A 12,432-nucleotide genomic window follows, 5' to 3' on the forward strand; every position below is an offset into this window, starting at 1 on the left:
AAGAGCAGAGGGACAGTGCCCAGGTCCAAAGTGCAGGCCCCACGACTGACCAAAAAAAAAAAAGTGCCCAACTAAATCCCAGGAAAACAACAGAAAAGAACAAAGCAAAATCCCTGTGTAATGAAACTCTGGAACCAGACTACTAGGGCTCAAAACCCAACTCTTCTCATTAGTTCTGTAACCTTGGACAAATTACTTAACTTCTCTGAAAGAAGTGTTCCCCCAATGGTGTTAATGGAATTTAAGGAGTTAATATACAAGGCCATACTGCGTTATCTAGTAAATAACAGTTGTAGTTATTACATAGAAGGCAGTACATTTTAATGTTTTACTCAAGGTAATTTTTTAATTACTGTTATGGAATGCTAAGCTCTGAGAAAGAAGATTTCAATTAAGTAGGATGCTACACTAATACAAGGTCTGCGTGTGTTTCTCTGAAATCCAGGCCTGCATTTCAGTTATCTATCCAAGTTATCCAGGCCTAAGCAAGCAACCCAATCTATAATTATCTTGTTTACTGACTCAACCTCCACTTCTCCTTTCAGAAGATAAATTCCAGAACAGATACCTTATTAGTATAAAATAGTGCCAGGCATCCAATACGTGTTTATTGTAAGTAGTTGGATGAGTGACTACAGAAAGAGGTTGCAACCCCAACCTATTCAGAAAACCAACAGAAAAGATCAACCAAGAGACAAGTGGGAGAGGAGGGATGGGTTAGTGATCAGTTCTTTCAAGGTTATTTCTAATTCTGGGAATATGATTACAGTCTAAAAAAAAATCAGATCTTCCTTTATATATTTATGCACAGTGGAGAGGAAACAACAGCAACAACAACAAAAACTTGTTAGCCAGACACCGGTGACTTAAGTCAAAAACCTAGGTACTCATGCTCAAGATCTGAGAATGGGGGTTCAAAGGCAGCCAAGTTCTGGCATGAAAGCCCATGAGACTCAAATTTCCAATTAACTAACAAAAAAGCCAGAAGTATGGCTCAAGTGGTGGAACGCTTGAGCACAAAAGTTCAGGGACAGGGCCCAGGCCCTGAGTTCAAGCACTAGGACTAGCACACAGACACACACAAAAACCCACAGTAGTTAGAGCCCTTGGAGAGCTCCCATTTTAAAGTCTGACATTCCACTGAGAATTACTGAGTTCAAGGGAAAATGCTTTCCAAGGCTATTTTTCTGTATCAAGCAGCAGCACCAGAAAAATCAGTGGCATTGGACTGGAATCTACACACAGGCAAACCCCATTTGAATCAATAAGCTAACCAAAAGCCTGGCCTGGCTTGCTTCTTGTGAATCGTAACTGGGAAGGGTGCCTTTTCTTTCATGGAGGTAGACCAGCACACCTTCCATCTTTTGGTCAAGGGCTAGAAGTTACAGTTAGATGAACTTGCTCACACCCCAATTCAAATTAACTAGCTGTCTAGCATGAGAGCCCCTTCATCCTCTCTCCCCTCCCCCATTTTGTTTTTGATTTTTGAGACAAAGTCTTGCTATGTAGTTCTGAAGTTCAGGTTGGTCTTGAACTCACTGTGTAGCTCCAGATGATCTTCCTGCCTCAGTCACCCACTGACTTTATCTCTGAATGAAGGCAGGAATTAAAACCTGGGAGCAGACTAAAAACATTCTCTGTGATTCTGAAATCAGTTCTCCCTATGTCTGGTAACTTTTTTCTCCCATTTTCTCTTCCTGTATTTCTAGAGGCTGCAATGGAGAGGGAGAGAGCTAAAGCAATTTTGAAGCTTTGTGGAGAGAAAAATTTCAAAGGACTCATAAAGTGGGGAACCAGTGAGGAACAAGGGGTAGCTGAGGGCCCCTGGAGCCTAGGAGACAGGGTAGCGGAAGCACCTCACAGAACACAGGCTCAAGGGCTGGGAAGGTAGCTCAGTGGTAGAGCGCTTGCCTTGCATGCCTGAGGCCCTGGGTTCGATTCCTCAGCACCACATAAGCAAAAAGAAAAAAGCCGGAAGTGGCACTGTCGCTCAAGTGGTAGAGTGCTAGCCTTGAGCTGAAGAGCTGAGGGACAGCGCCCAGGCCCAGAGTTCAGGCCCCACAACCGGACCCAAAAAAATAAAAAAATAAAAAAAAGAACATAGGCTCAACTCCCTTGAAAGCACTTCAGAACCAGACACCAGCCTTTGGGGGCTGCCTGGAAACATTTCTTCCCCTACTCTGAACAGGAGCCACTCGATAGCTGCGGTGGGCCATGACATCAGCCTTTAAGCCTAGTCATTTTTCCTTTGTGGCAGTGAGGTTCTTTCATTTCCAGAAATGCATAATGAAGGGGTCTTGCAGAATGAATAATAAAAAGCTTAACAACCATGGACCTGAACGGAACTCAAAGGTTTTGGTCTCAGAATATTATCAGGTTAAAGAAAGACAAAAGAGAACTAATTCCTTCGCAGCTCAAAGATGGTTGATGATCTGGGGCCTTTGTTCAATAAAGGCAATTCTAAATTTCCTAGCTCATTCCTATTTTTTTTTTTTTTTTTGTCAGTCGTGGGGCTTGAACTCTGGGCCTGGGCGCTGTCCCTCAGCTCTTCAGCTCAAGGCGAGCGCTCTACCACTTGAGCTACAGCGCCACTTCCAGTTTTCTGGTGGTTTATTGGAGATAGGAGTCTCACGGTCTCTCCTGCCCAGGCTGGCTTTGAACCGCGATCCTCAGATCTCAGCCTCCTGAGTAGCTAGGATTACAGGCGTGAGCCACCAGCGCCCGGCGCTCATTCCTATTTTTACACCACCTCTATAGAGGTTCAGGCTACAAGTACCAAGTGTGGCATAAATACCTATAATCCTACTACTTTGGAGGCTAAGGCAGAAGGATCAGGAGTTTGAGGCTAGCCTGAGCTTGAGACCCTATCTCAAAAAACTAAGGACTAACCAAGGGCTAGGATATATTTCAGTGGCAGAGCAATGGCCTAGCGTATGTGTAGTCCAGGGTCTAATCCCCAGCACTAGTGGGTGGGGGAGAAAGAGGAAATGGGGGCATGAGACCAATGCTATGAAAACCAACAGGTCAAGGCTAAACTCTAACAAGCTAGATCCATAATAAAGCTGGTTATACAGTGTGTATGTGGTAGGGGCACTGGCTTATATAACACTATTAAAGTATCGGCACCACTTCTCCTTAGAGCAGACCTGAGAGTCAAGGTTCATCCTGTTTCCTAGGAGCTTCAGGACTAGAAACAGAGAAGGAAGTTCAATCTGTCACAATGGAGAATGAAGGGAGAGGTGGCACAGCTGTTCACAAAGCTTTGGGAGTCAGGAGTTCTTACCTGCAAGCTTCAAATGCCAGGCCACCACTGAGACCCAAGCTACATTCTGAGTCAGACCCACTTTCAGTGTGTTTTCCAAAACCATTGGTCACACCTGCCAATGACAACACAGAATGAACATGAGTACAGCATTCCTGCTTCTCTTGATACATACCACATGAAACACCACCTGAGAGGCTCAGCAGCTGTTCCTCCCTGTAGGAAATGGGTGTCGGGGAGTTGAGACAGTGAGACAGAGATAAAGGCTTGAGAAAACACTGCTGGCTCAAGCAGATTATAGTTTTTTGCTTCCCATTTTCTTTCTTTCATTTTTTTTTTTTTTGTCCGTCGTGGGGCTTGAACTCTGGGCCTGGGCGCTGTCCCTCAGCTCTTCAGCTCAAGGCGAGTGCTCTACCACTTGAGCTACAGCGCCACTTCCAGTTTTCTGGTGGTTTATTGGAGATAGGAGTCTCACGGTCTCTCCTGCCCCGGCTGGCTTTGAACCGCGATCCTCAGATCTCAGCCTCCTGAGTAGCTAGGATTACAGGCGTGAGCCACCAGCACCCGGCTCCCATTTTCTTACTCTAAGGAAAATACTGCATACAGCTGACTCTAGCTACTGTTGTTTTGCTACAAAGAACAATATTGAGTTCCCTACCTGGCAGACTCACAAGGCCTTGGATTATGCTTCTAATTTCAAATTTCAGTTATCAGGGAGTCTTTTCTGTCTCTTGAGGAGTACATCTGCCTTGCTTCTTGAGATAAATACTTACATGCCCTTCCCACCACAGAACTAGCAGCAACTAGCTTCATTCTTTGGGGATGGTGTCAGAAGCCGGGGCAGGATAAGGGCTGGCTCCACAACATCTCATGTCTAGCAGAGCTGATCTAAGTTGAGGAAGGGAAACTTTTCAGGACTACAGCAGCCCAGACCTTCCCAGGATGGGGAAGTCAGAAGCCAGCATCTAGAATGGGTTCTGAGGGCTGGGAAGGTGGCTCAGTGGTAGAGCGCTTGCTTTGCATGCCTGAGGCCCTGGGTTCGATTCCTCAGCACCACATAAGCAAAAAGAAAGAAGCCGGAAGTGGCGCAGTGGCTCAGGTGGTAGAGTGCTAGCCTTAAGCTGAAGAGCTGAGGGACAGCGCCCAGGCCCAGAGTTCAGGCCCCACGACCGGACCCCAAAAAAAAAAAAAAAAATAGAATGGGTTTTGAAATACTAGTTCCTTTTCCTCTTTATACCTTAGCTTCACCAAAGGGAAGTTAAAGCTAATACCTTCTTGCTTATAGAGGGTGCTAATTAATATGAATGACAGAAAGTCTGCTTACAGGAAGAAGTTTTGAGAGACAGAGGATACCCCACAGATATCATCCCAGGCACATAACATTGCTGTGAATCTTCTGCTCTTATAGCTATCCAACTTGTTTCTAACCACACTCGAGAGTTCTACAGCTCTGACATCTAAGCCAAGAACTGTGTGGAGGTAAGCCAGGCACCTACCTGATTTGAGAGCTTCAAAAAAAGACACCTTGGCCAGAAATTTGAGTCAAGAAACACCTGTCAGAGCAGGTATCTGAGCTAAGAAACACCTGTCAGAGCAGGTATCTGAGCTAAGATGTCTACACCTTGATCTGGACCTTCCTCTAATAATGATCTCAATTCAGATCACTGAAGTCAGCTGTGCTTCAGGTTTGTCTTCTATAAAGATCAATACCTGTTTCTATGTGATTCAACCAAAGCTGTATGGCAGTATTCCTAGGTGTTGAGCAGCTGGGATGATGGGAGAGGAACAGATTTTGTATCCACCAATAGATAGCCTTAAGGTTAACATGTCTAATGCCGAGACCTAGATCAAACTAGTAAGGACTTTCAGTTTTCACAGTGTTCTCAGTACTCTTTGGCTGAGCCAAGATAAAGCTAAGAAGATAAAAGTAACTGCTACCCTCTACTGCTGCACTAAGTATGCAGATATCATACAGCACATTTCCAATACTCAATCCTGGAAGATAGCTATTTCTAGATCCATACTGGTAACAAAGAAACGAACTCAGTGAGGTTAAATTCTTACCAGGTTGGAGCTCTAATAAGAAGCTGAAGTTTGAATTCAGGTATACCTAGCCCCAGCCAGGTAAGCTTTTGCCTCTCTATGTTAAACTTTTGCTATACAAGGAAGTTTGGACCAAAGGGAAGGTATTGTTGGAAAGATGCTATGTAGGAAAAGAGAAACCAAGTACTTTCAAAGCTCCTGAAGCTCCAGGAAGCCCCCTACCAAAGTGGCCCTCACAGACTGCCTTTTTGTATCCACATGCCTAGCCTGAGCCCTGTCTCCATCTACCTCTTTTTTTTTTTTTTTTTCATCTACCTTTTTCTATCCTGCCCTTGCCCCACAGGGGCCAGCTCAGATACTACCTTCCCCAGGATGGAAAGCTCAGAGACTACCTCCCCTGCTCAAATTCCCTGCAGTCCTAACACTTCTACTTGTCACCTGACATCTAACCACATATTATTCAGCTCTGTGATTTCTCTGTACCTAAGCCCAAATTGAGTCTTATTTTATTAACTCCCCTCTCCTATGACTAGCAGTAAGGACTCTTTGGTGACCCAACTCCCATGATTAGTTTCTCTTGGCTTAATCCCTTAGCCTACCACTCCTACACATTGCTGCAACCACACTTGGTCTTCTCAGGTTCCTTGGACAGGCAGGCATGTTCCCATGTACAATGATCTTGTACATCTTCCCTTATATATACAAGTAGCTCTCGTTGGGGCTGGGAAGGTGGCTCCATGGTAGAGCGCTTGCCTTGCATGCATGAGGCCCTGGGTTCGATTCCTCAGCACCACATAAGCAAAAAGAAAAAAACCGGAAGTGGCGCTGTGGCTCAAGTGGTAGAGTGCTAGCCTTGAGCTGAAGAGCTGAGGGACAGCGCCCAGGCCCACAACCGGACCCCCCCAAAAAAAACAAGTAGCTCTCACTACTTTTTTCAAATATCACCTTCTCCTCAGACCTTCCTAGCTACCCTCCTTGCATTTTCTATCCCCTTTCCCTATTTCCTGTTTATGCAAGGTTGCTAATACAAGATACCTCCTTTGCTTTTAGCCTACTTTTGTATGTGTGCCAGTACCTGGGCTTAAACTCAGGGTCTTGGTGCTGTCCCTTAAGCTACACTTGAGCCACAGCTCCATTTCTGGCTTTTGTTGTTTAATTGGAGATAAGAATCTCATGACACTTTCCTGCCCAGGCTGGCTTTGAATCTTGACCCTCAGATCTCAGTCTCCTGAGTATCTAGGATTATAGGCATGAGACACCAATATCCAGGTAAAAGAGATTTTAGTCTATTCTGTTCAAAGGGATTTTTTCCCCCAGTACCCAAGACAGTGCCTGATATACTTGATGAATGAAATAAAACGAAGGAACCATTTTGCCATGTGCAACCTTACATCCCTTTCAGGTTGAAAGCAGCCCCTAGATACAATCTGGCCTTCTGAAAATACCTGCTCAAGGTCTATTTTCCCCAGACCTAGCACATATGCTAGTGAAGAAGTATGGAGCCCCCAGTACAACTACTGGCTTCAATAGAGGCCATTAGGGAGAACTGGGGAAGGTGCTGGCTGGCAAGGCAAAGCAGAAAAGTAGATGAGAAGTAGCAAGAGAAGTCACAGGCAGGGTCACCTGTCTCTTCTTCCTGCTGGGGTGATCTCTCTCCTTCACTGTCACTACAGCTCCTGCTCCTTGTCCGTTTCCGGGAATGGTGTTCATCCTCAATGCTGGCAGGAGAGGCAGGGGCACTCATCATGCCATGGTCCTCCCCATTTTCCAGGGTCCCGTCTGGGCTCCTCTGAAGCTTAACCCCATTCTTAGCCTTCTTGAAGAGGACTGATGTGCGGCGACCCACACCACCAAGAGATGCATCAACAGAGGTGTCAGGGGACATGAGAGACAGTCTATTGATGCCACTGTCACTGAGCAAGCATTGCAAGGGCTCAGTCCCTGGCTGTAAAGGTGATTTTTCCAAGAGCTCATCTTCTTCAACCTTTCTGGGCTTGAGGAATCGGCTTGGAGGTTTACTATCACTGATGGGTTTCAGAGTAGGGGGATCTGGAAGAGATTCTTGCTCAGACAAGGAAGGTGCAGGCCCAGTGGGCTCCAGGGTTGGTGGGGGAGGCAGTTTGGAGTCATCTGTTAGAGAAAAAGAGAACCTGCTTGAACATTTTAGAAATTGTCTGTTCCTGTAAGCGAGAAATTGAGACTAATAACCAAGGACTGAGAAGTATGGGTAAGTATTAGGTTTGAGACGCATCCCACGTTGACTTTCTAAGATAAAAGTAAAATAGGAAAAAGTTTTACCTATGCTAATAGGTCTCAATCCTGGTTATGTTTAGAATCAAGTAAAAAGTTTCTTAAAAGTCCTAATGCCCACGTCAAAACCCAGACCAAATGAAACCAAATCTCCAAAGATGGAGTACTTCTTTAAAAAAGCTCTCCAGGTGTGGATTACAAATGTTACGCTATACCTGAGAAAGTCAGCTGCTTAGTCAATAATTAAGTCTCAGCTTAGCAGATTTGAGGTCAACAATGTTAATTTCTGAGTCTTCTCATCTGTCATCAATTTTGTTTTTCATCAGCCAAGTGATAGACAAATAGCAGGCACAAGGATAAGTTTACACTTAGAGCACTGTGACCAAGAAATCAGTAGTTCCTAAACCAGTTTGCACATCTTCAAACTTCAGAGCCCAGACTTCCCTATTTGAATCTCTGGGAAGTGGGGCTGGAAAATAATTTGTTCTTGTGAAATGTTTTAGGTGGGGCTGCAGCAGCTGGCCCATTGCACTTGACTGCCCTTCAGAGCCCAGAAGTGGGATACAAGAGGCATGCTGCCTGCCACATGGGGAGCTGGGGAAATCACAATGGACAGAAAGCCATCTAATGCCAAGTGTGACTTCTCAACCATATCCCCATTCTCTGCCAACCTAAAATAAAATGGGCCATTCTCTGTAATTTGGGCCCTTATCTCCTAAAGATTAACTCTCAATTTTTAAACTGGGTGACTGATAAGCCTTCCCAAGCCTTAGGCTTAGATTCAAGGTCCAGTATGAAAGAGACAATTATGTTAATGATAGGGAAAGATGGGAAGCAGCTCAGTTTATAAGGCTGCTAGGTTTCTTTCTGAGAATCACTTCTCTGGCTGCCTTTTGCAGTATGGCCTCTGCCTGTGGACTTGGCCAGCTCCAGGGTTAAACCCATTTAAGAGCCGGGCGCTGGTGGCTCACGCCTGTAATCCTAGCTACTCAGGAGGCTGAGATATGAGGATCGCGGTTCAAAGCCAGTCCAGGCAGGAGAGACCGTGAGACTCCTACCTCCAATAAACCACCAGAAAACCGGAAGTGGCGCTGTAGCTCAAGTGGTAGAGCACTGGCTTTGAGCTGAAGAGCTGAGGGACAGCGCCCAGGCCCAGAGTTCAAGCCCCATGGCCGACAAAAAACCAAGCCACAGGGCTGGGAATGTGGCTTAGTGGTAGAGTGCTTGCCTAGCATGCATGAAGCCCTGGGTTCAATTCCTCATCACCACATAAAGAGAAAAGGCCAGAAGTGGTGCTGTGGTTCAAGTGGTAGAGTGCTAGCCTTGAGCACAGAGAGGCTCAAGGACAGTGCCCAGGCCCTGAGTTCAAGCTCCAGGACTGGAGAAAAGGAAAGAAAGAAAGAAAGAAAGAAAGAAAGAAAGAAAGAAAGAAAGAAAGAAAGAAAGAAAGAAAGAAAGAAAGAAAGAAAGAAAGAAAGAAAGAAAGAAAGAAAGAAAGAAAGAAAGAAAAGAAAGAAAGAAGGAAGGAAGGAAGGAAGGAAGGAAAGAAGGAAGGAAGGGGGAAAGAAAGAAACCAAGCCACATGTAGGGTCTTTACTTCTGGCTGTATTTCCCACCCCACTCCCACTCTAATTTAATTAACTGCTTTAAGCTTCTACAGAGTCAGACACTGGTGGCTCATGTCTATAATCCTAGCTACTCATGAGGCTGAGTTCTGAGGATCAAGATTCAAAGCCAGCCTGGTAAGAAAAGACTTTGGGGGGGGGGGGGGGGCTAGGAAGGTGGTTCAGTGGTAGAGTGTTTGCCTTGCATGCATGAGGCCCTGGGTTTGATTCCTCAGCACTACATAAGCAGAAAAAGCTGGAAGTGGGGCTGTGGCTCAAGTGGTAAGGTACTAGCCTTGAGCTAAAGAGCTGAGGGACAGCACCCAGGCCCAGAGTCAGGCCCCATGACTGACAAAACAAAACAAAACAAAAAACTGAAACCATAATACTTCTAAACATCTACATAAGGGACCCTCAGGAGCCCAGTCCAATACAAAGCCAATATCTACTCTGACAGATCTTATTGATCGTTCAATATTTTGAATATTATCCCCTCCCTGAGCATATATGGAAGTGTGATACTGTCCAGGGATTTTGCCTGCCTACAGGGTCAGATCTAAACCTGAGGACAGTACTCCCAAGAGATGTCGGCTTAACCCTTGCCCCTCTCACCCACTTCAGCACCATGCTTGTGACCTTCTCTCACCTCTGTCACCGTCATCTTCTGGTTCTTCCTGCAGGACCTGCTCCAACACAGCCACATCCCCCCGGGACCCTGCTGCCAGCTCTCCATTAGATACTGTCTTGTTCAATGATGGTGGTTGTAGTGGTGGTGGCTGTGCCAACTTCTGTCGAAGGGCATTGATTTCCCGGCGTAGCATGCGGACACGACGGGTACGGGCCCCACTGGACCGCATGGCGCTCACCAGATCCAGTTTCTCCAGCAATTCCTTCAGCTGCATCTCTGGGGACAAATGTGCCCGGTTCTCTGGGATGAGGATGTTGTCCACTGTCAGGGAGAAGGGAGGACAGAGGAAACTGAAGGACCTGCCTGGCCCAGGACAAGAGAAAGAAACCAAGTCCTTTGGATGTATGACTGTCTAGGCCAGTGGCTTCCAGCAGTATCACAGGGTCTTGGCCTGTAACATTGGTGACTGGAAGGCAGCCTCAGGGACAAAGTCAGAATGTGGAAAATATCTGCAGGAAACAGTTCACAGTCAAGCAGTTCACGGAGTCATGATTACAGGCTCCATGGAGGAGGCACAAGACTCAGTGATTATTTTGCTGTTGCCATCGACAGGCAGAGGGCAGGGGCAGGCAGAGTGTGGGGCTCAGAAGCATCTATACTTTTCTGATCCTCCATCTGTACTCTTCTGAATGAAACATGCTCACACCAGCATTATACTCTGCCCCGTGCTTCGATGCCACACAAAGTGGATCCAAGAGAGAAGACTCCTGGTGAGGATTTAGCTTTCCTAAAAGCTACTCTTTTCTTACCATTCAAGAGTGCTCAGTGCACAGCTGAACTTTAACCCTTGAAATTATTCCACACTCCAGTCTGTGCCTATCCCTGGCTTTGCTTATTAGTCTACTCTAAAACTCTAAGGCCTAGGCTGGGAAGGTGGCTCAGTGGTAGAATGCTTGCTTTGCCTGCATGAGGCCCTGGGTTCGATTCCTCAGCACCACATAAGCAGAAAAAGCTGGAAGTGGCGCTGTGGCTCAAGTGGTAGAGTGCTAGACTTGAGCTGAAGAGCTGAGGGACAGCGCCCAGGCCCAGAGTTCTGGCCCCATGACCAACAAAAATAAAAACAAAAAAAATGCCAAAGGCCCATCCTGACCTTTAGCTCTCTGGGCCCTGTCCTTGTGACTCTTCCTGGTCCCTCTCCTCCCCATCCATCTGGGCTTCTCACCGTCTTCCCAGGAGAAGCGGTAAAAGTCTTCCAATTTGGGTGATTCGGGGAGATGAGTGCCCCTCTCGGGGTCATAGCCGATGTTCTCTGCCTGCCGCCGGGCATGCCGCAGGATGGCCCCTCCCAGGTCCCTCAGGCGGACAGCTGCTCGGTGGAAAATTGTGTCTTTAGCATTATACTTCATGCAGTTGGTAACTATAAGGTTAAAGTCCTCCTCAAACTCCTCCAAGGTGCGGTACAGGTGGGACTCCAGCTTCCGCCTCATAGTAGAAAAATCCATTGGCTTGGATATGAATTCCAGGTAATCTGGAACCTAAACATATAAAACCTGTACAATTACAACAACCATTTACTAGCCAAACAGGTGCACCCTTCACCGGCACTTTTGGCTTCCCCACTTTCTGGTTTAGCCATGCCAGGCTAACTCAGTGCCTCAGGGCCCTGGCCCAACCCTGACCTCCTGCTAACTACTCACCACAGGCAAGTGTACAGGTGTGAGTAGACACCACCCCCACCCTTGGTTCTGAACACATTGAGGCCAGCCCCTTCTTGGTCTCAATCTGTGTCTAATTCAGAACAGGTTTGCTGCTTGGGAAGTAGGGGGAACTTGCCTCACTCAGGTTGACAGGTTCCGCAAAGATGTGTGCGGGATCCTTCTCCTGCAGCAGGTCCAGTGTTGTCCTGAGCAGAACATTGAATGGCATCAGCTCCAGCTCCATGGCAGCCTGCTGGATCTTGATCTATAGGAGAGACAGGAAGCAATTACAACATCCCTGCAAAGGCCCTGGATCGTCTCCATAACTTGTCATCAATTGCATACAAAGATTTTCACAGCAAGCCGGGCGCTGGTGGCTCACGCCTGTAATCCTAGCTACTCAGGAGGCTGAGATCTGAGGATCGCGGTTCAAAGCCAGCCCGGGCAGGAGAGACCGTGAGACTCCTATCTCCAATAAACCACCAGAAAACCGGAAGTGGCGCTGTAGCTCAAGTGGTAGAGCGCTCACCTTGAGCTCAAGAGCTGAGGGACAGCGCCCAGGCCCAGAGTTCAAGCCCCACGACCGACAAAAAAAAAAAAAAAAAGATTTTCACAGCTGACCAGGATAAGAAATGCTATCACCCAATCCTCAGCTTAGGAATAATCACATCAACAGTGTTATGATTTGAATGTCTCCCCAAAGTCCAATGTTGGAGTCTTCATTCTCACTATGCGGGTGCTAGGAAGTGGGATCTAATGGGAGGTATTTTTTTTTAATCTGTCAGGGGGCTTGAACTAGGGGCCTTGGTGCTGTCCCTGAGCTCTTTTGCTCACAACTAGCACTCTACCACTTTGAGCTACAGCACCACTTCCAGTTTTCTGGTGGTTTATTGGAACTAAGAGTCTCACAGACTTTCCTGCCCAGGCTGTGTTTGAATCGTGATCTGC

General features: G+C 46.7%; 1 protein-coding gene across 2 annotated transcripts in view; it reads right to left on the reverse strand.

The window, feature by feature from the left end:
• The window catches only part of Brpf3 (bromodomain and PHD finger containing 3), a 39,596-nt gene that overhangs the window by 11,056 nt on the left and 16,108 nt on the right, over positions 1 to 12,432 (reverse strand). For both annotated transcript variants that reach the window (XM_070023883.1, XM_070023882.1), the window contains exons 5-9: positions 11,621 to 11,749; positions 11,010 to 11,322; positions 9,806 to 10,108; positions 6,929 to 7,435; positions 3,284 to 3,377 (exon numbers count right to left, since the gene is read on the reverse strand). In XM_070023883.1, the coding sequence (XP_069879984.1) occupies positions 3,284 to 3,377; positions 6,929 to 7,435; positions 9,806 to 10,108; positions 11,010 to 11,322; positions 11,621 to 11,749 (1,346 nt within the window). The remainder of the gene's footprint in view (positions 1 to 3,283; positions 3,378 to 6,928; positions 7,436 to 9,805; positions 10,109 to 11,009; positions 11,323 to 11,620; positions 11,750 to 12,432) is intronic.

This window comes from Dipodomys merriami, unplaced genomic scaffold (assembly GCF_024711535.1).
Source record: "Dipodomys merriami isolate MVZ:Mamm:240054 unplaced genomic scaffold, mDipMer1.0.p SCAF_16, whole genome shotgun sequence".
NCBI classification, from domain to species: Eukaryota; Metazoa; Chordata; class Mammalia; order Rodentia; family Heteromyidae; genus Dipodomys; species Dipodomys merriami.